We start from the raw sequence: 25,870 nt of genomic DNA, 5'->3' as shown, positions 1-25,870 counted from the left end.
GGCCAATTGACGGGCTCAAAATGTGAGATAAACTGTTCACCGAAGGCGGCTTTCAATTTAGTCATTGTTTCGCGTGCCGTGTGGGATGTGGTACCGTCTTGTTGAAACAACATATTATACATGCCCAATCCTTCCATTGTGGCCAAAATCACAGTGACGTTCCGCCCATCGTCGCCTTTAAAGAAGTACGGCTCGATGATGCCGCCGGCTCATAATCCACACCAAACAGTGACTTTTTTGGGAGGCATTGGTAGCATTTGCAAAGCTTCTGGTTGGTCTTGACTCCATATGCGGCAATTTTGCTTGTGATTAACGATGATTCATGATTAAATTTTAAATCAAACTGAACAAGTTTGACAATGACACAAGACACGATTCACGCACGATCAGTCAAAAACAGTGTTGCCAAAGAGATACCAGTAAAAAAATCTCCCTTTATTTATTTTATTCATGCTTTACATGCATTACATTGAAAAACCTTCAATAAAAATAGTTAGAAAATACCATTGAGAATGGTCGGAGATTCGTCCGTTTTAAAAGAACGCCCAATTTTCCGAATTTCTGAGATAATTGCTACCTTAAACTGTGTATAGGCTTTCCTGCAAGTTTGCTCCTCATCATTTCCCAGAAATTGTTCGACAGAGTTTTCGTCGAAAAAGACTCGAAGGGTCAAACAAAAGTGGCGTGGTTTACTTTCCTCTATCCAGACGCACTAGATGCGGCTCCGATGCGTCAGGTCAGTGTTCCCTTGAAGAATCCAATTTCTGTTATCAAAACCATATTTCATAAGAATTGGTATGTAAATTGGCAATTCGAACAATTTGGCTGCATTTGAATGCCACGTGTAAAAACTTCAAGTTTTCAAAGCCCTGCAATGAGAAGCACCCCCAAACATTTACTTTTATTGCAATTGTGAAGTGCACTGTCGTTCAACGAAATGGGTACTGTTTCCCAAACAGAAACGCTTCACTCGAACCCACGTTCAAAAAGTGGTTTAATGCAATAAAATCGTTTTTTACCTGTCGCAATTGTTGCAGGACTGTCGCATTGAAGGTTGCCCTTAGTAGAGGTTTTGAGCTTATAGAACTGTGTTGCAGTTTGGCATCTTTGGAACGTCGTTTTGTTCCCCTCCGGCCTTTTGCTTTCTGGGGAAAAGAGTTATTTTTAAACATCTGTCAAGTCACGCTGTCATATTATCTGATCGTCACTTTTGTTTTTCCACGTTCAGAAAAATAATCATCTTTTTTTGGTTTTTTTTAACACCCATTTCTCAACGGCCCTCTTCAACATTCTAATAATTTCAGCTGCGATAATTTCGGTAGTCTTGCACGAGTAAATGGGCAATTTCGAAATCTATCATCAATATTTTTCTTGTGGAACAGATTCTACTGCATTTTACTTTCACCGAATGTCTGACAGTGTGCTGAATAGAATCGATGGTTGTCTCATCCGAGAAAATCGTTTTCCTCCGATCTCGATCCGTAAGCTTCTCCCCCAGATCAAGCGTTTTTTTACAGAGATTGCGCTAAACAGAGCTTGTAGAAGCTTGTTCAGTATGAATCACTCTTCGAATCGATGGTACTGTTTCCCAACCAGGTACGCTATATTCGAACCCACATCCAAAAAGTTGCTTCATACGAGATAATCGAAAATTTCCAGTCAATATTATGAAACTTGACCTGGTTTCCCTGATTGAAACTGTGACGTATGAATACACGCATTGAAATCGCATGAGAGAATTTTAGTGTCTGTGCTTGGAATTGTGCCGGCATTGAACGATTGAACATTTGCACTGTTTCCCGACCAGACACGTGTAATTGGACCTTAAGCCCAATATTGGATATGCCCGGTGACCGGAATTCTGAGCTGCAAATTTGAAGCTGTGGCTTCCCTAGCACAAACAAATGCCACCGAGTTGTCAAGTTTCATCGGATAGATCAAATAATTCACGAAACGATTCCCAGCTGATTTCGCCCGTACGGAATAGAAGATTTATGGGAACCGAGGGATAGAGATCGTGCGCTGCTGGAAGAAATTGGTCGGTTGTGAAAACACCAATTGGCGCTCAATCTTCCTGTTTTTTCTCATTTCTCAATCTGATGTATGTTTCCACCATCGTCGCAACAAAATCATGTAATACTTTAAACAACTTCGAATCAAATGAACGTGTGAATGCATGTAAATCGATCACGCCTTAAAATTAATTATAGCCGTTATCGGTCTTCGTAGATAGTGCGCAGCTTTTTTCTCGTCCACCATAAACTAGTTTTCAGTTTCTGGCTTTTACTCAAAAGCCCAAAAATGATTTGTTTTGAACAGTACGATTCAGATTTTTTATCAGATTTAATTAAAGCATCGTTCATTCGATAATTTGAAAGACTCTTACATAATAAGAACGATAGTTCAACTGAGGAGCTTTAGTGACTTCGACTATGTGACAAAACTGGTTAGAACATTTGAGTTTAGATTTTACAACCGTGTTTCTCAGCTCCTGTATCTATTGTATTGATTGTAAACCTCATGCTTTCGATGAACACGTTCGAAGTGCAGACACGTTGAGCCGGCTATAGTTGAAGAATAAGCCTTCTGTACTAGATTTAGTATATTGGAACAGTTCATCCAGCAGCAAGCGATCTTGGCTTTCCCTTTAGGTTACCCTCGAGCTTTAGTCCTATTCCGAAACGAACAACCAGACATCTTCCAGGGACAGAAGCGTTTTTGGCACTAAATTTGGCAAATCGGATTTAATCTGCAACATTGTAAACAGCAAATCGAGGGCTTCACAGGCCCAACGCAAAATAACATTTGCTGTCAAAATCCAAACGATCGAAATTGTTGAGAACTAGAACTGAAAAAATTGTTACTCCACCCGGTTTCGAAACATTTGACCCGCGGATAAGTGTTAAATTGAGATATTTTTCGATTCTCGCAACAGCTACAAGAAAAAAAAACACTAAACGAACGAAGCCACGCAATCAACCACCGCACGAATGAGTGACTGCGTGTACTCCGGCAAACGATTGGCTATTCGACTGTTTAGCGATTTTAGAAAAAAAATGCAGCCTAATCTTAAGCGATAGCCTATTAAGTAACTCCCCAGCGGCCATGGGACACTGCAACTTTGACCGGTTCTTTTTTTTCATGACCCATCAGGTCTCGAGTTTTTCGTTGCAGTGTTCCAAGGACCTTTTGTCGTGTATTCTAGGGATTGTATTTTACTAATATGTTTATATTTTTATTTTTTCCCATATTGTTGCGCCGATCAATTGTTTTTGCTTCGGTGTTCCATAAACAAACAAACAAAAAAATCCGAACCCAATCCGATCCGTTGACGACGTCCCGCGAACAGCCGGCCTAATGGAAGTGATAATCTACAGTTCACCGGACGACAAAAAGAAGAATCGGGGATTCTGTTTTCTCGAGTACGAATCACACAAAGCGGCTTCGCTAGCGAAGCGGCGACTCGGAACAGGAAGGATAAAGGTAAGTTCTGTGTTTGTTTTTTTTTCTTCAAATAGTCATGAAGTTGAACAGTTCAAAAATCGAATGATTTAAAAGTGGGGAAAAAAAGGTTAGTAGCCAAGCCAATTTCGATCATCTACTTGCAATGAGGAAGATTCAGATCACAAAAAAAATGGGTTCCTCATGATTTGAATGAAAGACAGCGAAATTTGCTTTCTTCGACATGAAACTTCCGTTCTCATTTCCACTTTCACTTCACACACAAATCACTTCACTTGATTTTATATTTTACCAGTTACAGTGAAGTAACCACTGTAGTGAACAAAAAATCATTTTCCCAACACAATATTGGTGGTGTGATGTTCATAATAACAACAAACTCATCCAAGTAATCACTTTTCTTTCGTTAAAGTGACTTTCGTGATAAAGATCTACATTCAGTACCAGTAATAAAAACGTAATTTATTTTGAGAAAGGGGTCTTGAATTACGATAAATACACTGTAACACCGACAGCAAATGATAAAATTTAATAAAGCAGTGCTCGAAAAAATGGCCAGAATATTCTACAAGACATGAGAAAAAATCACACAGCGAAAACGATCAACATAATTTCTTAACTCAAATGCGAACTTTTGCCCCATCCGTCATACCCCCCAGACTTGGCTCCTTCGGTCTATCATTTGCTCTCATTGATGTATCACGCACTTGTTGAGCAGCACTTCACTAGCTGGGAAGATTTTTTTTTGTTTCAATTATAGAGGTTTTAACAGCATAAGGTCATTCGCCTCTTCGGACCAGAAAATCTTTCTGACCATATGTTCGGGGTTGGGAATCGAACCCAGGTGGGTTGCGTGAATGCTGGGAAGATGTAAAAAATGAGTTCACCAGTCGTGATCGCTTCGAAGGGTGAACAGTTCTTCCACGTAGTATTCGTGAGTTGGGTGAAAAACGGAAAAATGTCTAGCATTTTTAGTTAAGTACTTTGTATAAAGTATCTTGAACCGATCACTTACAATCAACTTGCATTCCCGTTAACCGGTCTATTGACTGGAATACTTTGGTAAAAGCATTATAACAAATAGAATCTTCACACCGAACAAAATCTCCAGAATAAATGTCGCAACGAAAAAATCGCAACAGCGAGCAAATTCACAGAAACCACCAGAACGAGAAAATCACCATGAACGAATAATACCCCAACAAACAATATCACGATCGTCCATTTGTGTATGTAACAAAAATGTGCCTTCAACTTTCTCAGAGGTGACTGAAACAACTTTTGCATTCAGTCACTTTGCCCCGTAGCTACCGTTGAATATTATTCGGATTCGAGTTCCGGTTCCGGAGGTACGAGTTACTGAGTGCAGTCTGCTAGCAAAGACTCTCAAAACTTGCTATGTAAAATAGGGAAATATTCTTGAAAAAGTATATCAATTCGCTAGCCGTGGTGATTGAAAACCAAATGAAGTTGAATTGAGTAAATTCATTCTCTATACCCAGCTTAGGAAGCAAACTTAGATGCAAGCTGTCTAAATTTCTGGTTCTCGAGTAATGGGTTTGCATAAATGGGAGCGGATAAAATATTCTCCTTAGAGTAACGAGATATGAAAACTACAAAATTCGCCAAAAAAATGCATCGATTAACATGTTCTAAGTTTCATATTGGCTTGAGGCCATCTGATTTTCGTTAGTGACCAGCCATTCACATGGTACTCTTGCGTCTAGAATGAAGAAGAAGTAAAAGGATGTTCGGCGATTGATTAAAGCGTACACTGGAGTATTTTTGTGTGGCTTTGAAGTTTGAAATTGAAATGATTTTTTGAATTCCTGATGTTTTAGAAATGCATGACACGTTAAGCTCTGGTGTAATCTGAAAAAAAAAACATGTTTTAATTCATCTAGTGGTGTGATGATGCCTTTCCTATTTTGCTAATAATTTCGTACACATTAATAATTAATGCATCAAAAAACTTGTCACTAAATTTGGAATAAAAACAAGAAAGTATAGGACATAAACTAGCAACTTTCGCAATTGTAAACAGTTTTAAGCCAAATTTAGATGAGCTTTTCCGTTTTAAGTCACGGTTTGGAATTTTGAACGTACTTCACCCTGAGGTTCCGGAACCGCAATTTGGATTTGGACAGTATTCTATAGCAGCTTATGGAACCATAGGACCTTTCATTAAAACTTGAGTTTGAGAAACTCGGTTGGGCCATCTCTGAGAAAATGAAGTGAGTTCCACTATATCCGGTACTTCCGGAGCCGGGAACTAGAAATCGGAATAACCGAGATCGGTTTGTTTGAACAGAAACTAACACAACCTCCAAATTGAAACTGTTTCGAACTAAATTTAGGAGAATTTTCCGTGTATTGCATCGATTTTTTTTTGTAAATGACGGTTTGCAATTTTAAACACACCTAACTCTGTATTTCCAGAACCGGAAGTCGGTTCCGGACAAAATTCTATAGCAGTATGCAATTAGCAATTTTATTTGAGAATTTCGAATGAACACGTAAACCATCGTTAGCTGTCAAATGATATTCATTCGGTGAATTAGGTTTTGCACGAACATGACATAACCTCACAAAAATGAACAGAATGAACTTTTTTTGACAGTCGACGTGTACTTGTTTACAGTTTAAAAATTCATCAGAAGTTCATCGGTCGAATGTAAAAATTGCAAGTCGCCTCACACTCAACAGATTCATACATATATCGCTCCTAGATGCTGGAAACACATACAGGGCAATCTTTTTAGTTATTTTCACTGTGGAATACGTTTTCAACAGGCACTTTTTCGTCATTTTTTCAATTTTTAACTTTCAGTCGCAAAACAAAACAAGTACACGGCAACTGTCAAAGATGAACTTGATTCATCGGCAGTTCATTTGTGTCGTCATCGTGCAAAACCTAATTAGGTTTTGCACGAACATGACATAACCTCACAAAAATGAACAGAATGAACTTTTTTTGACAGTCGACGTGTACTTGTTTACAGTTTAAAAGTTCATCAGAAGTTCATATTTCGAATGTAAAAATTGCAAGGCGCCTCAACAGATTCATACATATATCGCTCCTTGATGCTGGAAACACATACAGGGCAATCTTTTTAGTTATTTTCACTGTGGAATACGTTTTTAACAGCACTTTTTCGTCATTTTTTCAATTTTTAACTTGCAGTCGCAAAACAAAACAAGTACACGGCAACTGTCAAAGATGAACTTGATTCATCGGCAGTTCATTTGTGTCGTCATCGTGCAAAACCTAATTAGGTTTTACACTCCTTCAATGAACTGAATGAACTTTTTTTTTTTGATTGCCGCCGATGGTTTGTTTACAGTTTAAAAGTTCATCGTTTGAATTGAAAAATTGCAAGTCGGAAACGCAAACAGGGCAATCCTTTTGGTTCTTTTCACTGTGTAACACGCTTTTAACAGGCATTGTTCAATTTTTATTTTGCACTCGCAAACCAAAACAAACACACGGCAACTGTCAGAGATGAACTTGATTCATCGGCAGTTCATTTGTGTCGTCATCGTGTAAAACTTAATTATGTTCTGCACGATGACGACACAAATGAACTGCCGATGAATCAAGTTCATCTTTGACAGTTGCCGTGTAATTGTTTTGTTTTGCGACTGCAAGTTAAAAATTGAAAAATAACGAAAGAGTGCCCGTTAAAACGTATTCCGCAGTGAAAAGAACTAAAAAGATTGCCCTGTATGTGTTTCCAGCATCAAGGAGCGATATATGTATGAATCTGTTTAGTGTGAGGCGACTTACAATTTTTACATTCGAACGATGAACCTCTGATGAACTTTTAAACTGTAAACAAGTACACTGTCGACTGTCAAAAAAAGTTCATTCTGTTCATTTTGTGAGGTTATGGCATGTTCGTGCAAAACCCAATTGCGGACTCGAACGAAGAATTCCTTCGCTTGCTTCGATGGAAACAATTTTCCGTATGACACGTGTTCGTGTTTTTCAATTGTTCGACTCAGACGCTTGAAATCAACGAAGAAATGAAATGAGGATTGATATTGCATACTAGTCTGTACGGTAACTGGAAAATGTACACAAATTTGGGTAATGTTTGACTAAGGGTGAAATTGTTAATCAAAGAATTACTTGTTGTTCTTACCGTAGTGTTCATTGTCGTTTCGTCCTTCGATATATTTTCACATTTCTTGGTAATTTCCTGGAAGATCAACAAAAAAACATGTTGTTGAGTTGTCAACAAAACTAGTTCAAATCTCGAGCTGAACTGTTTTCAACTTTATGATTCCGAAGCATACCGGGACATTGTTTAACTGTTTATTCTTCCATTTCCAGGTGTGGGGTTGTGATATAATAGTGGACTGGGCGGATCCCCAGGAAGAACCCGACGAACAAACGATGAGTAAGGTGAAAGTATTATACGTGCGGAATCTGACACAGGACACTAGTGAAGAAAAGTTAAAAGTAAGTTGTTGGATGCATAGAACCTTTACTATTGGCTGATTTTGCTAACCCCTTCATTCCCAACATTGCAGGAATGTTTCGAGCAGTTTGGTCGAGTCGAACGAGTGAAGAAAATCAAAGACTACGCGTTCGTGCACTTCGAGGATCGTGATCACGCGGTCGACGCGATGAAGGATTTGGACGGAAAGGATGTGAACGGTTCGCATATCGAGGTAAGTTAGAGCCGCACTGAGTGAGCGCTGTCCGAACACCATTCACCTTTTTTTTTCTCTGTTTCTCCGTACTCAGGTATCCCTAGCGAAACCACCGTCCGACAAGAAAAAGAAGGAAGAAATTCTGCGGGCACGGGAAAGGCGTATGAACCAGTTTCTGCAGAGCAGAATAGGGATTGTTGGGTAAATATACTAGCTATCGTGTTTGGTCTGGTCGTTGCAGTACTCGTAGTAGTTGTAGTAGTAGTAGTAGTAGTTCCTTTGCCCCTAAGCCAAGCCGATTCCGGACCCGATTGGACGGATAGGCGAAGTCAGAGAACAGTAGCTAAAACCGTGCTAATGTGTAGTGATTTCGTTCCTCCCTACAGCATGTCGCCCCAGCATGCCGGTATGATGCCAGGTGCAATGCCACCGATGCGAGTTCCTAGCGGCGCCGGTGGTCCACGAGCTCCGATGCGCGGCCCGATGAGCCGCGGCGATTATGGTAAGTGAAGCAATTTTCGATTTCCCGTTCGTCTTTCGTCTGTTAACTGGCTGTTGTTGTTGTGGTTGTTGTCGTCGTCGTCGTTTTTTGGGAGACACGGCAGCAGCGCAGAGAAACAGCAAAGAACAGACTTGCTCTTGCAATACATTTTACTAGTAGTAACCGGAAGAACACAGTTGATGCAACCGTTGCTAGTTTTAACAGCAATTTAAAAAAAACGACCTAAACCTCTTTAAGTGTAGTCCTATACATGTAAATTGAGTATGAGGTGGTGAAAACCAAATCCAGTATATGATCAGACTTTAGAGTAAAATAGAAATCAGACAAAATCGTATCTTCTCTCTACACCATGAGATAAAAAAAATTGGGTAAAAGTGTTATTATTATAGTTTCACTCGGAGAGGAAAATTTACTAGTAATTACATTTGTTTTGGTTTAGTTTTGTTATGAAAAATGTTTCCGTTCCTTTCAGTTTCCATGTGCATGTAGGTTTGATTTTTCTTCGGTTACTTTCCGCACACAAACACACTTTACGGAACGATAATAATGATCGATAGTTAGTACCACTAGTGTTATCAATTAAGCGCCGCGAGCAGAAGAAATCAGAGAAAAGAGAAAAAAAAGGAAAGACACTGCATGATTTTTCAATTGACTTTTTTTTAAACACTAAGAAATGTTGTTGTTTATTATTACCTCGTTGTCTAGTCAAAGTACACCCGATAAAAATTTGGTTTACAAAAATGAAATTTCTCAAAATTTACACCTCGTCTCCGTTCCCCCAACCCGCAGGACTCTTACACAAAATTTACTTATGTACAAAAACCAAACCACTAGATTATTTGTGTCCCCGCTGGAAAAGGCAAACCTTGCGAATCGTATTAGTACTGTACAGAACCAAACAAAACAAAAACCACCATCAAGTAGTTTTTTTTTATTCTTAAAGTGCATCCTGTACTATTAGGCAGTTTTTGCGGATCTAATACAACAACAACAACAACAAAAAAAAAACAATCTCCCTCCCGCTCACGACGATATATTTATGCATAATAAATTGAAACCCAAACCACCCTCTGGTAGAAGTCAGCTCTAGGATCTGGCTTGTTGTCCTTCTTTCGCTTACGTTTTCTGTTTAATCACCACACTAACCGAACGAAACCTCCCCCCCCCCCCCTTAAATCATCATCCTACGGAAGCGATCCATCGCAGTTACTACCATCAACAACATCCTCATACCAAAGTAGTTTTCCTCTGTAGCGCGCAAACCGTAACAATAATTACTAGTAGCAGTAGTAGCCGTAGCCGTAGACGTAGTAGTTGTACTGTAGTCGCGTGTAGTGTGTAGTATGTAAAGTACACTTACAAATGGTAAACCATTTCCTGTTTGTTGTCGGCGTTGAAAAAATTAGCCGGAAGGGTCCGGGAAGTCAGGTCGGGTTTCCGTTTTCGTAAGTAACTACCATTTTGCATGCATTTGAATTAATTTGGAGGGGCATCTAGCGATGTTGAGGGGTCGTACACGGTCGTATTTTATGCTCCGAGCAGGACGCGAAAAGAATTCATACCACGCGTGGCATCCGTTTGAGGTTCATCACTTGTAAGCGTCGAAGTCTCTTCACATTCACGAAAGCAGTGGGCTGCCCAGTTCAAGGCTAATCTGATCGAAGCAAACGGTTTGACTCTCGGTATGGGTGGAAAGGGAATTTCCTCTGGTTTGTGTCTTGAATAGAGTAATATTTGAGTAATTTTTTATGAGATATCGCAGATTCAAACAAAATATGCTTGTTTGGTTGTTTAAAAAACATTGTTTGAATCAAATCAGAATTGTTACTATCACTATATCAACAAAAAAATCGTTAGAATTACCCAAAATTTATTTATTTATATATTAGTTTACCGCGTGTACTTTTCCACTCTATGCTTCTTTGGGTATTGTTGAATAACTTAACTAAAATGTATAACTATTTGTTGTCAAAACAGTTGATATTGTGAAAATTATTTCGATTCCATTGATTGAAATGTGCATTTCAACCTTTTTTTAATTTTGAAAATTGATCCCACACTGAAACGAAACGAACTTCGTAATCCGTAAGAATAAATTTATAATTTATTCATATTATACATACATTTCATGTGTTTGGCTTATAACACAGAGGGGTACCTTTTAGAGAAGTTTCTAAAAAAATAAAAAAGTTTCATAAATTAGAGGTTTTTATTTTATTGTATTTCTGACAATCATTTCATTATCGAAATGAAAAGTAAATTTCTGTCCAGGCTGCACTAATACAAATTTTCTTTGGCTCTCGGCATCCTAAAGCTAAGGCAGTGTGCATTATTAAATATTTCGTTGAATACAAAAAATAAAAATTTGCGAGTACTGGTTTTTACTTGAGCCGTATTGCAGTAAACGACAATTCTTTATTCAAAATTATTCCTTGCTCGTCCACCGATATTGTCAATAGTGAATAGCATAGAACAAATCATTGACAGTCTATGATTTCAATTTAAACAGTTATTTATGGAAATGTGTAACATTCAATTGAATTGATTTTTATTTGGTTCATAAATGCTCAGCTTATGAAACTCTTTAATGCTTCTTCCTCGGTGTACTTTAAGACGAATACACACTTTTATGTAAACCATTCTCCCCACAGTGATTCACTTAGTTAGATGGCCATCTAACTCGGATCTACGCAAACGTCCTACACTGATAAAAATAGTTACAAGAGATTCATGTGTAAATAGCACTTCAATTTTAAGTGCTCTTTCGTACCAAACTAGAAACAAATGGATTTATTTTGAGATTTCATGTAAAAATGTACTAATGTTCAAGTGTAGTTTTCCACTTAGATTTTTTTTTCAATGAATTTTCTATATTTTACTATTAAATTACTAAATCACCTAATTTTCAAGTGGTAATAAGGACAGAAGGAATGTTAATGAAAACACTTGATTTGGCAGTTAAAATGTAAAAGAATGTTGACATTCATATAAATTTCAAACAGAATCTGGCGGTATCAGGGTTTGGAATATTCATCCACCGATGAATGAACATATAGTTTTCATTGCGTTGTGAGCAAACAATGCCGCCGCTCAGAAAGAGGATGCCTTGCCCGACAAAATGAACCACGCTAGCGGAAGCAATTATATTCCACATATACACAGATGTGCTGGTATTAGAGTCTTCATGAAGCACAGAAGCCGTGAATATAATCTTCTTTCTCGTGGTCTGAACGTCGTTCCTCTCACAAAATAATTCATAGCAAGCAACTTTCCTCACGAGGCTGGATAGTGCTGAAAAATATATATTCAACAGACTGAGAGCCAACGCGAACTGCTGTTAATGATGACTTTATGCCACGAAAACTGTGGCATATCACATATTCAATTCATGTCAAGTTAATATAGGGTAAGAATTCTTAGTTATACTTGAATACTAGAAACAGCAGGAGCGCAGAATTAGCGATGGCGATCTGACGATCTCAGCAAGTACTGCGAACAAACAAGCGCTTGAAAGAAGCTAACACCTGCACTCTTGTTAATTCTATAAAACAAATTCCTGCTAAATAGTGTTTAATTGGGCCTAATCGAGATAGTGCATGAGAGTAAATCAACCAGCTGGATAAAATATAAGTCTTGTAATCAATAAAGACTGTCCCAGAAAATATGGACGCACTTTGATTTCACTGTAAATAATTCACAAGTGTTAGATATTCAAATTTTATTCGATATACTGATAATATTAGACTACAACAACAGAATATTATTCTCAACATTTGCTACTTAGCCATTGTAGACTAGCTGGCGCACCTTCTTGCAAACGTTCCTCATTAAATTCCGTACAGACTTCTTGGCGACAAGTTTTGACACTTTTTTCCAATCTTTTTCGAACTGTTAAATGGTTTTGGCTGCCGAGACATGTTTCCTAAAATGCGTCTTCGTTAATGCCCAAAATTCCTCAATTGGTCGAAGTTGTGGGCAATTTGGTGGATTCATGTCTTTTGGGACGAAAGTGACATTTTTGGTAGTATACCATTCTACCGTTGATTTCGAGTAGTGGCAAGAAGCAAGATCTGGCCAGAAAACAACAGGATCCTCGTGGCTTGAAGCAGTGATGGATGATGAAGGGTTTCGAAATCTTACCGCAGCTACAAATTGCTTGCCAGACCATAGCTTTCATACCAAATTTTTCAACTTCAATCGATGTCTCGGACTGGTTTAACACTTGCCCTTCTCGCACCGTATAATATTGTGGTTCCGGCAAAGATTTGTAATCGAGTTTCACGTAGGTTTCGTCGTCCACGATTATGCAGTTCAAATTTCCAGCAAGAATCGTATTGTACAGCTTTCGAACCCTCGGCCTGATCGATGCTTCTTGTTTCGGACTACGTTTTGGTTGTTTTTGCTTCTTTTCGACGTTGTTCTGCTGAAAGTCCACGCATTTCAAAACGAACAAATGAAAACGAATAAACAACTGCACAAGTGGTTAGAGAAGAGTGTAAACAACAGGGAGTAGCCATAAAAATTGACAGATTCTGAACCATTGCGAAATGGCAGCGGTTTTTGGTTGCGTCCATACTTTCTGGGACAGTCTTTATCCAGCATGGAATATTTTTTCATTGATTTTTAATTGCCTATTACTATGGCTTTAAGAGAGCTGTAAAAACACATGTCCTCATTACCACAAAACCTTTATTCAAATATACGCGCTAGCGGTGGCAGTGCACACAAAATCAATTCTCTCCTTCACTGCTTCGTTCATCCAAACTCTGAACATGAGTTCCATTAAAATGTCACACTCATTTTTATACTCATTTCATGAGCTAAGAGTAATTTTCATGTGTTCACACACGTTACACATGATGTCAACATGCAAATTTTTATCGGTGTACGTTGGACCAAGCCTTTCAACGATTGTTTCGTTAGTTTATATCGTTTATTTTGATCCGGATTTAATATTAACGATTGTTGCTTGTGTGTTTGACTGCACGCACATATCATTAAAAGCAGCTTGGGAAGTGTGAAGTTAATCCCTCGTTCCACTTCCCACTCCCGTAAAACTTTCAACGAGTGAGCGAGTTGCATCGTTTTAGTGCGGTGAAAATTCGATTATATAGTGAGAAAAAAAGAAAGAATTTCAATTCGCTTGTAATCCAGTGAAAAGAAAGTCCATTGGAACATAAACTAAAATTAACTGGAAATATAGCCTGAATTGCCATCAGTCGGTACCATCTCAAGTGAAGTGACGCCAACCAGAAGGAAGAATAATAAGAAGAACCTCTCCTCCTACTACCAAGAGTCAAATCAGTAATTCGTAAATAAACAAATAATACAACATTGTCAGAATTTCAAAATGCTCATAAGTACACAAAACGGGGGGAAAAAATGACAGTCGACGACTTTTTAACGACGTACAAATTGCAAAGCCTACTTCGCTCTTCGACACATAAGCTGTTGCGGGTAAGTAGTCCATTTTCGCAAACCGAAAAGCCTTCAAAAGCCGGGAGGAGGTTTTTCCTTCGTTTCGTGTTGTCGTCCTATAGAAAACTATCGGCTTCTTTTCATTTCTCTTTCTTTCTTTCAATTCGATCCCTTGTCTTATCTGTTTCTGTTCTTCGTAGTCATTGTTTACTCCTGTTTCGTTTGCTGCTTTAGTTGATTCACTCTTCCGTTAGTACGTGATTTAATTTTGTTTTCCAATTGGCCGTACCGAGCATCAGTCCACCACCCTTGGTGATTTTGTGGGAGAAGAGAAATCTAAATTGCTAGAATAGTTCAGAGTGCAAGTGAAACATCGTGAAAGTAGTTCAAAATTCCAAATTTCCAAAACAAAACTCTCGATCAAAAAAAAAGTGAACAAAAACAAAAATCAAAATTTACATTTCTAGGACCCAGTTTAGGCAGACGAAGCAAGCGTGTCACAATTCATGATGTTTTGATTGAGCGCATTTGTTGGTTCTATCTTCTCTTCTTTTCTTCGCTCACACACACACATACCGCAATGCCGGCGAACGGTCGACAATCAACTACAACTACCACTACTGCCGCGCGCCATCTACTCATGGGCTAACCATACTCACGGTACACAACACTAACCTTGTTTATAAATCAATCATACGCTAATTTTGTACTAACTAATCATCGACGAAAAAACGTAACAAAAATCGAAAATCGATCATCAGATTTAGACTACGATTACTACGGGTATGCGGACTATCCGCACCACGGTGTCGGCGGTGGCATCGGCGTCGGCGGCGGCGGCGGCGGTGGATTTGCAGATCCACCATACTACGATGATTACTATCGTGGTGGTCCGGGCGGTGGAAGTTACCGGGATAGTTACTACTATGACTATCCACCGAGTGCGGCAACGGCGGCGGCAGCCGCAGCAGCAGCCGCCGCCGCTGCAGCAGCTGCCGTCGCCGGAACGTCAGCAAGCCACCACAGTCAACGCGGTGCTGCCGGTCACGGCGAAGGCCCGTCGTCGTCCCACCACCATCACCACTCCTATCACCACCATCATCATCATCACACGGCGGCGGCCGCTACGAGAGGAAATCCGATCGGTTCGAAGCTACGGAAGATTGTCTGAGAGCAAAAGGGTTACCTGTTTGTATGTTTTAGTATGTACATTTGTTTCGATTGTTACGTTTTTTCGTTGTTCGCTTTGACAGGTTATTTTAATTGCTCTTAATTGCTATGTTTATTTACTGTTTTGATTTTTCCTATCCGGAAGATTAAGGTGAAAGCAAATTATCGGTGCTTTTAGATTTAGTTTATTGCTTTTTAGTTGTTTAATGCTTCTTTTACCATCGCTTCATTATTACTATAATGCTTTTCATTATCCTAATTTCCATTTTCTTCAATTTGGACACATTTTTTGGAAGCTCCCCCTAATTCTGTTTTGGCCACGATTGCAGTGTTATTCTTCGAAGGATTTTTTTTTTCATAATTGTTTCATTAAATCATGTTAAGACAGTTTTAATTTTAAGCGAATTATATATCAAATCATTCTAACTGTCAAACAAAAAAAAAACAGAAAACGCGTACAGACTTTCATTCATTTATTCATTCATTCATTCGTTGAATCACTTGTCACCAGTAACTTATCCGTATTGTCGTTTGTACTAACCACGATTTTTTCTCTTATCAACGCGCAAAACAGCTATGCTAGTCTTCTCAATTTTCATCGGTTTTGAAGTCCATTTGCTAAGAAAGTAAAGCTACAAAAAATATATATATCGGTAGGGAATCCAACTGTCAGAATCGAAACCGTTAGGTGATTTAATGTATAATTATTATTCTCAGTTTCCGGTACAGAGACATAGCAATTACGTTAGGTTATAAGTTTTGTTTCTACTTGTTTCTAGATTACAAAAAAAAGCACCAGCGACAATTCATTTTCTAACGCGATTTTCGCTTTTCTTCTTTTTCTTGTGTTTTTTCTTTTATTTTCATTTTTCTATTGTTCCATCGACGTGTGTCCGAATGTTCGCAATGTTCGCACAAACACGCGATATATGCGATCACGATCACTATTACTGTCAACGTAATGAATATGACTGAAACGAAATGATTCGGGCCAATGTTTATCCGTGTGTCCGTAAACAATCACGAATCCACACGCACACACAAAAAAACACGTCCTCCACACTCACAAATACGAACGAACAAACGAACGAACGAACGTTTTTCGTATCGAACCGAACCGAACCGAACCGAACCGAACAGGGGGTTGGTCATGGACGTGGAATCATGGCACGTGGCCGAATCGCTGGGCACCGTGGCAACAGCAACCGCCCGGGGGTCCCGCCGGGTCTGCGAGTGGGCACCGCGGGGGCTCCGGCAGCAATCGGGGCGGCAGTGGTGGTCCGTGGGGTGGGTCAAACTCGTCTCAACGGTCGTGGCATGCAGCGCGCCAAGCCGCTACCAAATATACCAGGTGAGGACGGCCAGCTTTCATTTCTCTGTTTACCTTTATTCTTTTTTGTTTATCTAAGGTGTTTTATAATTTAAACGAAAACGAAAAAAAACAAATATGCATAGAGTAGTGTTATGCACACGAAAAAAAAAGAAGATATATAACAAACAAACAAAAAAATACGAATGAGAATGATACACAAATGTCAAAAGTCATAGGAATTCGTGTTATAGGGAAGAGACAATCACGATCTAGTTGTATTTTTTTATATTTTGGTAGAAGTTACTTTGTGATTAGTTTGTTTGCAAAAAAAAACTATGTAAGTGACAAGCAAGACGGAATGAAAATAATTCAGCGAAACATGCTTCGCCCATTTCACGTTTGTTAGTAGATTGTAAGACAAAAGCATGACTGTAATGACACCAATACAGAAACACACACACACATGTACGTTTAGTAGCAAATGAGCATCGAACGCGCGCGAACGGAACGAAGCTGTTTCAGTGTTAGTGTTGTTTTAGTATCGAACCAACAGTTCCAATGTACAGTTTCAACAATCACAGCACCTAGCTTACTACGATTTAACAATGGAAATAGAAAACAAAAAATCAACCCGACAACCGCCGCGTAACTTCAATAGTAGGCGGTTTTCTGTTCGAAATTTCTACTTCGGCACTGTTCGGTTTGTGCGAGCATGGCTCGGTGTATTCGTGTTTTCCGTAAATGAAGAAAACATCGGCCTACTACTATTACTACTATGCTCTTGCATTTCTCGAATATGAATTCACCAATTCATTGCATTGTTCAATTCAATTTAAGTTTTACACTTTTATAAATGATAATCTAATATAAACTAAACACACACACTCACACACAAAAAAAAAAATGATCGAAAACGTATATAATCACTTGAATAAATAAAACCCGGTGTTGCATTATACTATAAGATGTACTCTCGATGTTGAATGGAAACCAGCAGATTGTATTTGGGTTTCTGTTAATTTTTTTACGCTTAAGTTGACGCCTACATACACTGTCAGTTTAGGAAATAGTTTAAATCTAGCCTAATTTTTTTTCTGTGTATTTTCGCTTAGAAATACGATACTACGATAGTAAAGAGAGAACAATGTTTACACTAATGGAAAATTGTTTTTTGATAATGAATCGATTAGTATTTACAAAATTTACTCGGATTTATTTGTTGAACTCAGGGTCCAAAGCAATGGCAAGAAAATATCTTTTCTATCGTCCTAATCCAAATCGGAAATTGCCTAGTAATAATCGTCTCTCTTGAGAAATACTGAAAATTGAGAAGATATTTGTTATGTTAAGTCTGTTTTCAACCAGATTCTATTTTTGCTACTTTTTTGTTGATTTTTCTAACCTCTTGTTATTTAAATATTACTACTAAATTCTAGTGTCTAAGATAACTGTTTTTTAGCGATTTGCGATTCCCTTTTTCGAACTGTATTGCATTTAAATGATCCTACCACTGAAACTGCTCGTTCTACAGTCACTCAACCACCAGCTCACCTATTTCATTCGGACTCGATGTGCTGCCCGCTAAGGATATTTAAATAAACCACCCAAGAACAAACAAAAAAAGAACTGTTGGTCATGCTGAAAAACTGTAGTTGAAGAAAGTTCAACTTTGGCCACTAGATAATGCGCTTTGTTTTCGTTGTCGGCATGGCCAACTGGATTAAATTTTTGTGTTTGACAAACCACCTACCTAATTCACTCCAACTGCATTTTTTCTTTCCTAAAACTAATAATTCTACTATTAGCAAAACACCCGTGCACTAGCATCGATCTTTTGTTTTTCTTTTGTGTTGATCGACCATTTTATTTTTACCCGCTATTGTAAACAATCATCTCACATCAAATTGTACTAACTGCGAATAGAACAGAACACACATCCACACACGCCCGCCGCAAGTACATCTCCATTTTATGAGGTAGCCAGCATCGATACAAACTCACACGCACACGCACACACACCGAAACCATTTCGCTGCAATCAGGTCTACACCACCATTACTACAGTTCTCGATTGTTGTTCCGCTTTCACCACCAGGCCGGCAACCGGGAGAACATTGGTTCTCGAGTCGTTCTGATAATTACCATTCAAACGTAAAAAAAAAACATTTTTTCTATTGTTATATTTTCTTCTAATAATAAACAACAACCACTGTTAGATCTTAGCATTCATGTTTTGCTCCTGTAGTCAATTGAAAATGAAATCATACCAGTGCTCTGAACCGTGATACCCTTTTTTCCGGCACATCCCAAGATGGATAGCAAAAATACTAATCGATTCGTTTCCTGATTAGGACAGAACCTAGGGAAAAGAAAATGCCTTATTATAGCCGTAACAATCAGATAGTAATTTAAAGAAACAAAAGAAGAAAGAAAACTCGATGTCTATATAGGGTTACGATTTAGTGCAGAAAGGAACCTGTATAGGTGTTAGACAAAACTTCTAACTCACTCACAGTCTCTCTCTCTCTCTTTCGCTCTTGCAACTTCTAACACACACAGACAGACATAAAGACACAGCTCTTGTGGCTGTGGGCCGTAGCGAAAGCCAGCCTACTATGATAGAGAGAATGATCACAATAAAGAGAAAGAAAATGAAAATAAATACAACCTTGTGCGATTCAACATTTATTAAGAAGAATCTAGTTTATTTTTTTGTTTATTTTCTGCTACCGTGAAGAAATGAATCAAAATATATTTCTATATTTCTTTCCAATTCTCCGATTTTTATTTTTGTTTTCTCAAACTGATTTAGTTCATCGCAAACAAAAAAAAAAACGAAACGAACAAAAAAATAACGCGACCTGTCAGAAAGAAAAATATATTTTTTATTTTCACTCGGGATTTGGATGCAGTGTTTCCGTTGTTTCTAGCAAACAAAAACCATTTCAACTTTCTGATCAGTTCGCACCTTTCTCCCCATCTCTCTCTCTCACTTTTGCTCCCTGTTTTCTCTCGCTCCCGAATAGTATCAGTATCCTTCCTCTTTGTTTGTTTTTTCCGTTCCATCTTTGTTTCCACTAGTTGTTCTCGTTGTAACTTTTTTTTTCTCAACCACTCAAATTGGCATTGTGTTATTACGTAGTAGTCATTGTTTACGCAGCAAAAACAAAAAAAAAACAATATACTTACGCCACTGAAAGCTCAATATTCCGATTACGATCGGACCATTCATCCGACCCATCTTTTGCAGGTAAGTGCCAAAATTTTTTCTGTCCACACTGTTCTAGTTATACTTTTTTTTACATTCGAAATCAAACAAAACTTTGAAACAAAAAAAAAACGAAACTTAGACAAAAGCACCACAGTTGATTGTTCTTGAAAAGTAGTTGGAGTGTCTTTCGTTTGGTAGTCGTCATGCTGTTTGTTTCGCCTATCTGTATCCAACTCTTTTTGTGGAAATAAAAAAAGTATTTTCTCTTATTCTGATTGTGTGTTGGTGTGAGTCCCAGCAAGTGGGCACGCATACATCGGAAAAAAAAAACAATGAACAAAAAACAAAACCGGTAGTTATGGTAACGATACAAAGCAACCGCAACAAAAAAAAGACATGCCGGTTCGAAACACTGGTAACAGTTCCATTGCAATTGCACAATTTGCCGATATTTTAAATGTTTATTTTTCAAATCGTTACCAGTATAGTTTTCATTTTCTTTTATATTATAGTTGATTGTTTTATTTTTTTTTTCGTTTTCCCTTCCATGCCCATTCTGATATCGATCGATCGGTCCATCCCATGTCCATACACCCACAAAAGGAGATGATCACGAACTGCAAACCGTATATCAGTGAAGCCAAAACAAGAAAAAAAATATGCCGGCTCCTGCCAGCTTCCATAACCACCTACAGCAGTCTCAAGCAAGAAGCAATCAAACTGATCAAGAATTTTAGAACCTGTCAACATTTTGTGTTTATCATCAAATCGCATCGAATTCGGTGTCGACACTTGTCTAGGAGGTTTTCTTAATGCCAATATTTTGAAGTTAGGAATTACGTTTTTGTTTTGTCGTTGAAAATTAGTTAGTTATTGTGCCAGCTAGGGACATGGGATCCGAGATGTTACAGGCAGTTTCATAAACAATTCTAGAAGAACATCGAATCGAGTAATCTACTTTTACAGCTAGCTGAAAAAAAAGAAATTTCTGTACAAATTACTATTTAAAATAATAAACAAGAATTCTGTTGATTTTTCTGGTAAACGAAACGATGCTGCGTGAGTTTCATTGTTGTATTTTTTTTAAGGTTAAACATTGCACATATGATCTTACTTAACTGCTAAAATTGTTCACTGTTGTATTAGTTTACAGCCGAAGAATGCCTGAAAATAAAACTCATCATCACTTAAGATGGTGGGACGCCGGGTTATTCAAAATGAGCCATTTAACGTTAAAATAAATCATTACACTCAGCCATTGAGTAAATATAAGTACCATTTGACATCGCGTTGTTTACCGTCAAATGAAGTTGTTGCTATCAACCTCTCTCTATTGAGTGAAAATCTGAGTAATTTTTTGGGAACTTTGGCGCATATCTCGGGAGATTTCTCGATGATTTATTCGAATAGTCGCATCAGCAATTTGCAATTTTTTTTTACTTTCTCCTTATGATTATATTGGTACGATTTTACAAATATTTAAAAAAAATGACAGAGTTCTGTATGAGACACGACCGATCACCATGACATTGAATATGCACAAGCAACCTTCTCTACGGCGTTATCAAACCGTACCGCGAGTAAGTCGGTTCGATACTAAACTTTGCAAAATGAGCCAAAAAAAAGAAAATGGCAGAACGGTGGGGTATTTTTTCATGTATGACGGGAAGCAGCCTTCCTATACCGACGATGCAGAACTGCTACTGAATGAAATTTGAGGTGTGAAGCAACGATCAAAACCGTCGGCCGTGTTAATCAAGAGGATAACATCATCATGGCATGCTGGGATTGGGTCAATTGAAACCGATTTTTCAATGGTGTACTATTGAAATATGAACACGACGGTGCAATACATGTTTAAGTTAAATGGTTTCGAGTCGATTGACAGTTAGATTATGAACGTTCATCAACAAAGTTATAAGCGTTCAAAATTATGACAGAAAAAGGTTCCGCGGCTGGTTTTGTGTTTTTCAATTGACACCCGGCTCTGTACAGTGTATAGTGCTCTGTACAGTGAAGAGTAAGGCATTTTCAATGCCAAAAGCCTAATCTATAAGTGGATAACTTTTACGCACCCAACCGCTCATGTGGATTCGCAGCCTCTCATGTAAAGTCAAATAGATTTTCTGACCCGAGAGGCGAACGGCCATAAAGGTTAAAACTTTTTCAATCGAACCAATGGAGACTTCTAGAGAATGTGTTAATTTTTTTGATACAGACAAGTAAGGGCATATTCAGTAGTGTTCTAGTTCTAGATGCATAATTTATGCCAGTTACTAATTTAAATTTGAACTTTATAACATGAAAAACTGGCAGCCCTAGCAGTGTTTTACTCGTGCTTCAAATATACAAAAAATAGTACGGAATCGTAGACCAGTTTTAAATTTGACAGAACTGGTCGAATAAATAAAAGTAGAACGGCTTGGTGGGGATACGTTTGTTCCAGTTTCTGCTCTATTATAGATCTTCCATATATAACTTCTAGCTGCTGAACACATGCTCTAACACTTTCAAAAGTTCAAACATTGGTCGGTACTCGCGTAAGCACAAATCACTGGAGTGTCCTTGCAAGCATTGGCTATTGAATCTCCATCCACGATGCAGCAAGTATGCCGCTCTCGGAAATTTGTTTTGCGAAAATGTGCCCAAATGATGCTTCTCTGCGGTTTTTGGAGTTTTATTTCCGGTAGCACCCATTCCGGCCACTTGCGTGAGATAACGAAGAAAAATTTCGGACTAATTGCGAACCGAAACTCTCTTTCTTTTATCGACCATCCCAACTCACTTAAGACGTAGGACTACATCTTTATTTGCTATATAGGGGTGCGAATTCAAAATACGAAAACTAAAACCGTACCGTACAGTGGTCAGGTTTTGAGTATCTACAGTTCAATCAATGTTAAACAAATTTTCGATTGCATTACACCTACTGCTTGGAAATATTTCTACGCATCGAATCGACTACACTGAAGTCTTTTTTATGCGAATTTACGTACCGCATAAAAAAACCGCCTAACTCTGAAAATTGGCATAAAAAATACCGCATAACTCTGAAACTTCGCATAAAAAAAACCGCATAACTCTGAAACTTCGCATAAAAAAAGACCGCAGAAGGGAAACCGCATAACTCTGAAAATTCGCATAAAAAAGTCGCGTAAAAAAAACGCATAAGCAATGTTGCTGCATATCCAGTGTTCCTTAAAATAACAAAGTAAAAACTGCTGAACTTGTAAACTGTAAACAAACCACCGGCGGCTGTCAAAAAAAGTTCACTCTGTTAATTTTGTAAGGTTATGTCATGTCTGTGTAAAACCTATCAGAGGTTCATCGTTTGAATTTAAAAATTGCACTCCAATTGATGTATTGATTATTGGAGAGACTTGGCTAAAAAGTAAAAATACTGCATTATACAATATGAAGGGCTATAATTGTATTTTTTCCTGTCGAGAAAACTATTCCGGTGGTTTAGTGATGTATATTAGAAATACAATTGAATACAACGTCGTTGAAAACACCTGCAGTGATGGTTTCCATCATATAAATACGGAACTAAAACTGTCCGGAGAAGTGATTGATGTTCATGGTGTCTATCGTCCACCGTCTTATGATTTTTACATGTTTCATGACAATATCGAAAGGTGGCTAAACAAAAGCTGTAATAATCGTCCCTGTTTGATTTCCGGAGACATGAATGTCCCAATCAACTTATCTAATAACAATGTTGTCTTGAAATATAAATATCTTTTGCAGTCTTATGGTTTTATGTGCTCAAATACGTTTATTACAAGACCCGTAAGCTCAAACATTTTGGATCATGTTGTATGTACCATGTCCGATGCTCATCATTTAAAAAATCATACTATTTTTAGTGATCTAAGCGATCATAGCATGGTTCTGACATTTTTTAAGTTACAGCACTGCAAAAATCTGGTTGAGATATCCAAAAGAGTTATTGATCACGATAAACTTAACAATGATTTCAAAAGTTACGTTGATGCTATCGAACATGTGCAGGATGTGAACGCCTGCCTACAAAACATTATAGCAAAATATAACAATATATTAAAAAATTGCACCAGGGTAGTCACGAAGCATGCTAACGTTAAAGACACACAATGTCCATGGATGAACTTTGATGTGTGCACATAAATAAAATGCAAAAACAACTGCCTAAAACGATGTCGTCGAGACTCTAATGATGTTCGCTTAGCGGGTTTGCTGAAGCATATTTCTAGAAAACTAGACTTAGCTAAAAAAGCGAGCAAAAAGGAGTTATTTTGAGAGGCTATTGAACAAAACACCGCACTCAAGAATGTGGAAGAACATAAACCTATTACTAGGTAAAAAGCAAAACAAATCAACTCCATCTTTGATTGTCAACGGAAACTGTATAACTGACAAGAAACTAATCTGTGAAGCGTTCAACAAGCACTTTGTTACAGTTGGATCCAAGTTAGCAGAGAATATAACCCCAAATGGGTCTTGTCCACTGCAACACATCGATCCAATTGCAAATTCAATTTTCCTCCAACCATCGTCGGTGAATGAGATTATACTTCTCATCAATGAACTGAAAACGAACAAAAGTCCTGGCCCTGATCTAATTCCAGCAAAAATAATAAAAAAACAATGCTGAATCCTTTTCTCGGATCTTATCTGACTCATTCAACTTGATGATACAAGGAGGATTTTATCCAAACTGCCTTAAAGTTGCTAAAGTTGTTCCAATTTCAAAATCAGGTGACTCTGCAATACCCGATAATTACCGACCTATGGCGACACTTTCAGTCTTTAACCAAATCTTCGAAAAATTGCTGATAAGTCGTATAGGTTGTTTCCTAGAAAATCACAGAATACTCTTTAGCATGCAATATGGTTTCCGAAGCGGAAGTAGCACAACCGTTGCTATAACTGAGCTCATAGATAATATTCTAGGAATAACGGACTCCAAAAGATATGTGGGTGCTTTATTTTTAGACTTAAAAAAGGCCTTCGACACTCTGAATCATGAAATACTGCTCCATAAACTGGACAAGTATGGAATTAGAGGGATTGCTAATAACATAATCCGAAGCTATTTGGAAAACAGAATCCAATATGTTTCAATCGATGGAGAAACAAGTTATTCAAAACTAGTAAGCATTGGCGTACCACAGGGAAGTAATATCGGGCCCTTACTGTTCTTGCTATATATCAACGATATATGCCAGATTAATTTCTCTGGCATTCCAAGGTTATTTGCGGATGATACGGCCTTGTTTTATCCGAACGCCAATACAAGTTCTATTATAACAAACATAAATAACGACTTGCTGATTTTAAAAGAATACTTCTCTAAAAATCTGCTCTCGTTGAATATACAAAAAATTAAATATGTCATGTTGCGATCACCTAGGAAAGTTCTTCCCACTCTTCCCAACTTAATTATTGAAGGAAATGTTATAGAAAGAGTGGAAGTTTTTAAATATTTGGGAGTCCATCTGGATTCTACGTTGTCTTGGGAACATCATATAAAGGAAATCGAAAAAAAAATCTCATCATTGTGTGGAATTTTAAAACGTGTAAGTAATTTTCTACCACGGAAGACACTTATTCTGTTCTATTTCGCTCATATTCATCCTCGCTTGAGTTACCTCATTGTTGTCTGGGGTAGAGCCTGCAAGGCAAAATTGAAGAGATTGCAAATATTGCAAAATCGTTGTATCAGAATAATATTCGATCTACCCTTTCTGTTTCCTACAGTTCAGCTTTATACAGATCTTCCTCATAAAATTTTACCCATTCTAGGTATCTGCGATGAACAAACATTAATCTTAATCCACAACATATTACATAATCCGGAGCCTTTCACAATATAACAATAAATACAACACCTCGAATTCACAACACAAGGAAAGTTAATCATCTTTCGCAATCCCGTGCCTTTTTTAATTTTGGTCAGAAACGAATTACATTCATTGGTCCAGCAATATATAACAAACTGCCCAGAGAAAGTGGGGGGAGAGTGAAGGGTTAATAAACAAAAAAAAAGTCGCCTCACACTAAACAGATTTATACAAATATCGCTCCTTGATGATGGACACGCATACAGGGTAATCTTTTCAGTTCTTTTCACTGTTGAACACGTTTTTAACAG

General features: G+C 38.0%; 1 protein-coding gene across 12 annotated transcripts in view; it reads left to right on the top strand.

Annotated features, from left to right (window-relative positions):
- LOC131431139 (heterogeneous nuclear ribonucleoprotein R) overlaps positions 1–25,870 on the top strand; it is a 104,736-nt gene that overhangs the window by 71,382 nt on the left and 7,484 nt on the right. For 6 of the 12 annotated variants that reach the window (XM_058596681.1, XM_058596699.1, XM_058596689.1 and 3 more), the window contains 6 exons: positions 3,350–3,483; positions 7,799–7,927; positions 7,999–8,139; positions 8,216–8,322; positions 8,487–8,623; positions 14,803–16,345. In XM_058596681.1, the coding sequence (XP_058452664.1) occupies positions 3,350–3,483; positions 7,799–7,927; positions 7,999–8,139; positions 8,216–8,322; positions 8,487–8,623; positions 14,803–15,212 (1,058 nt within the window). In that variant the 3' untranslated portion in view covers positions 15,213–16,345. The other 6 variants (XM_058596725.1, XM_058596716.1, XM_058596749.1 and 3 more) reach the window with 4 other exon arrangements.

Source organism: Malaya genurostris, chromosome 1 (genome assembly GCF_030247185.1).
Source record: "Malaya genurostris strain Urasoe2022 chromosome 1, Malgen_1.1, whole genome shotgun sequence".
Taxonomy (NCBI): Eukaryota; Metazoa; Arthropoda; class Insecta; order Diptera; family Culicidae; genus Malaya; species Malaya genurostris.
Note: the sequence above shows the minus strand (reverse complement) of the source record. Positions and strands in the feature narration are given on the sequence as shown.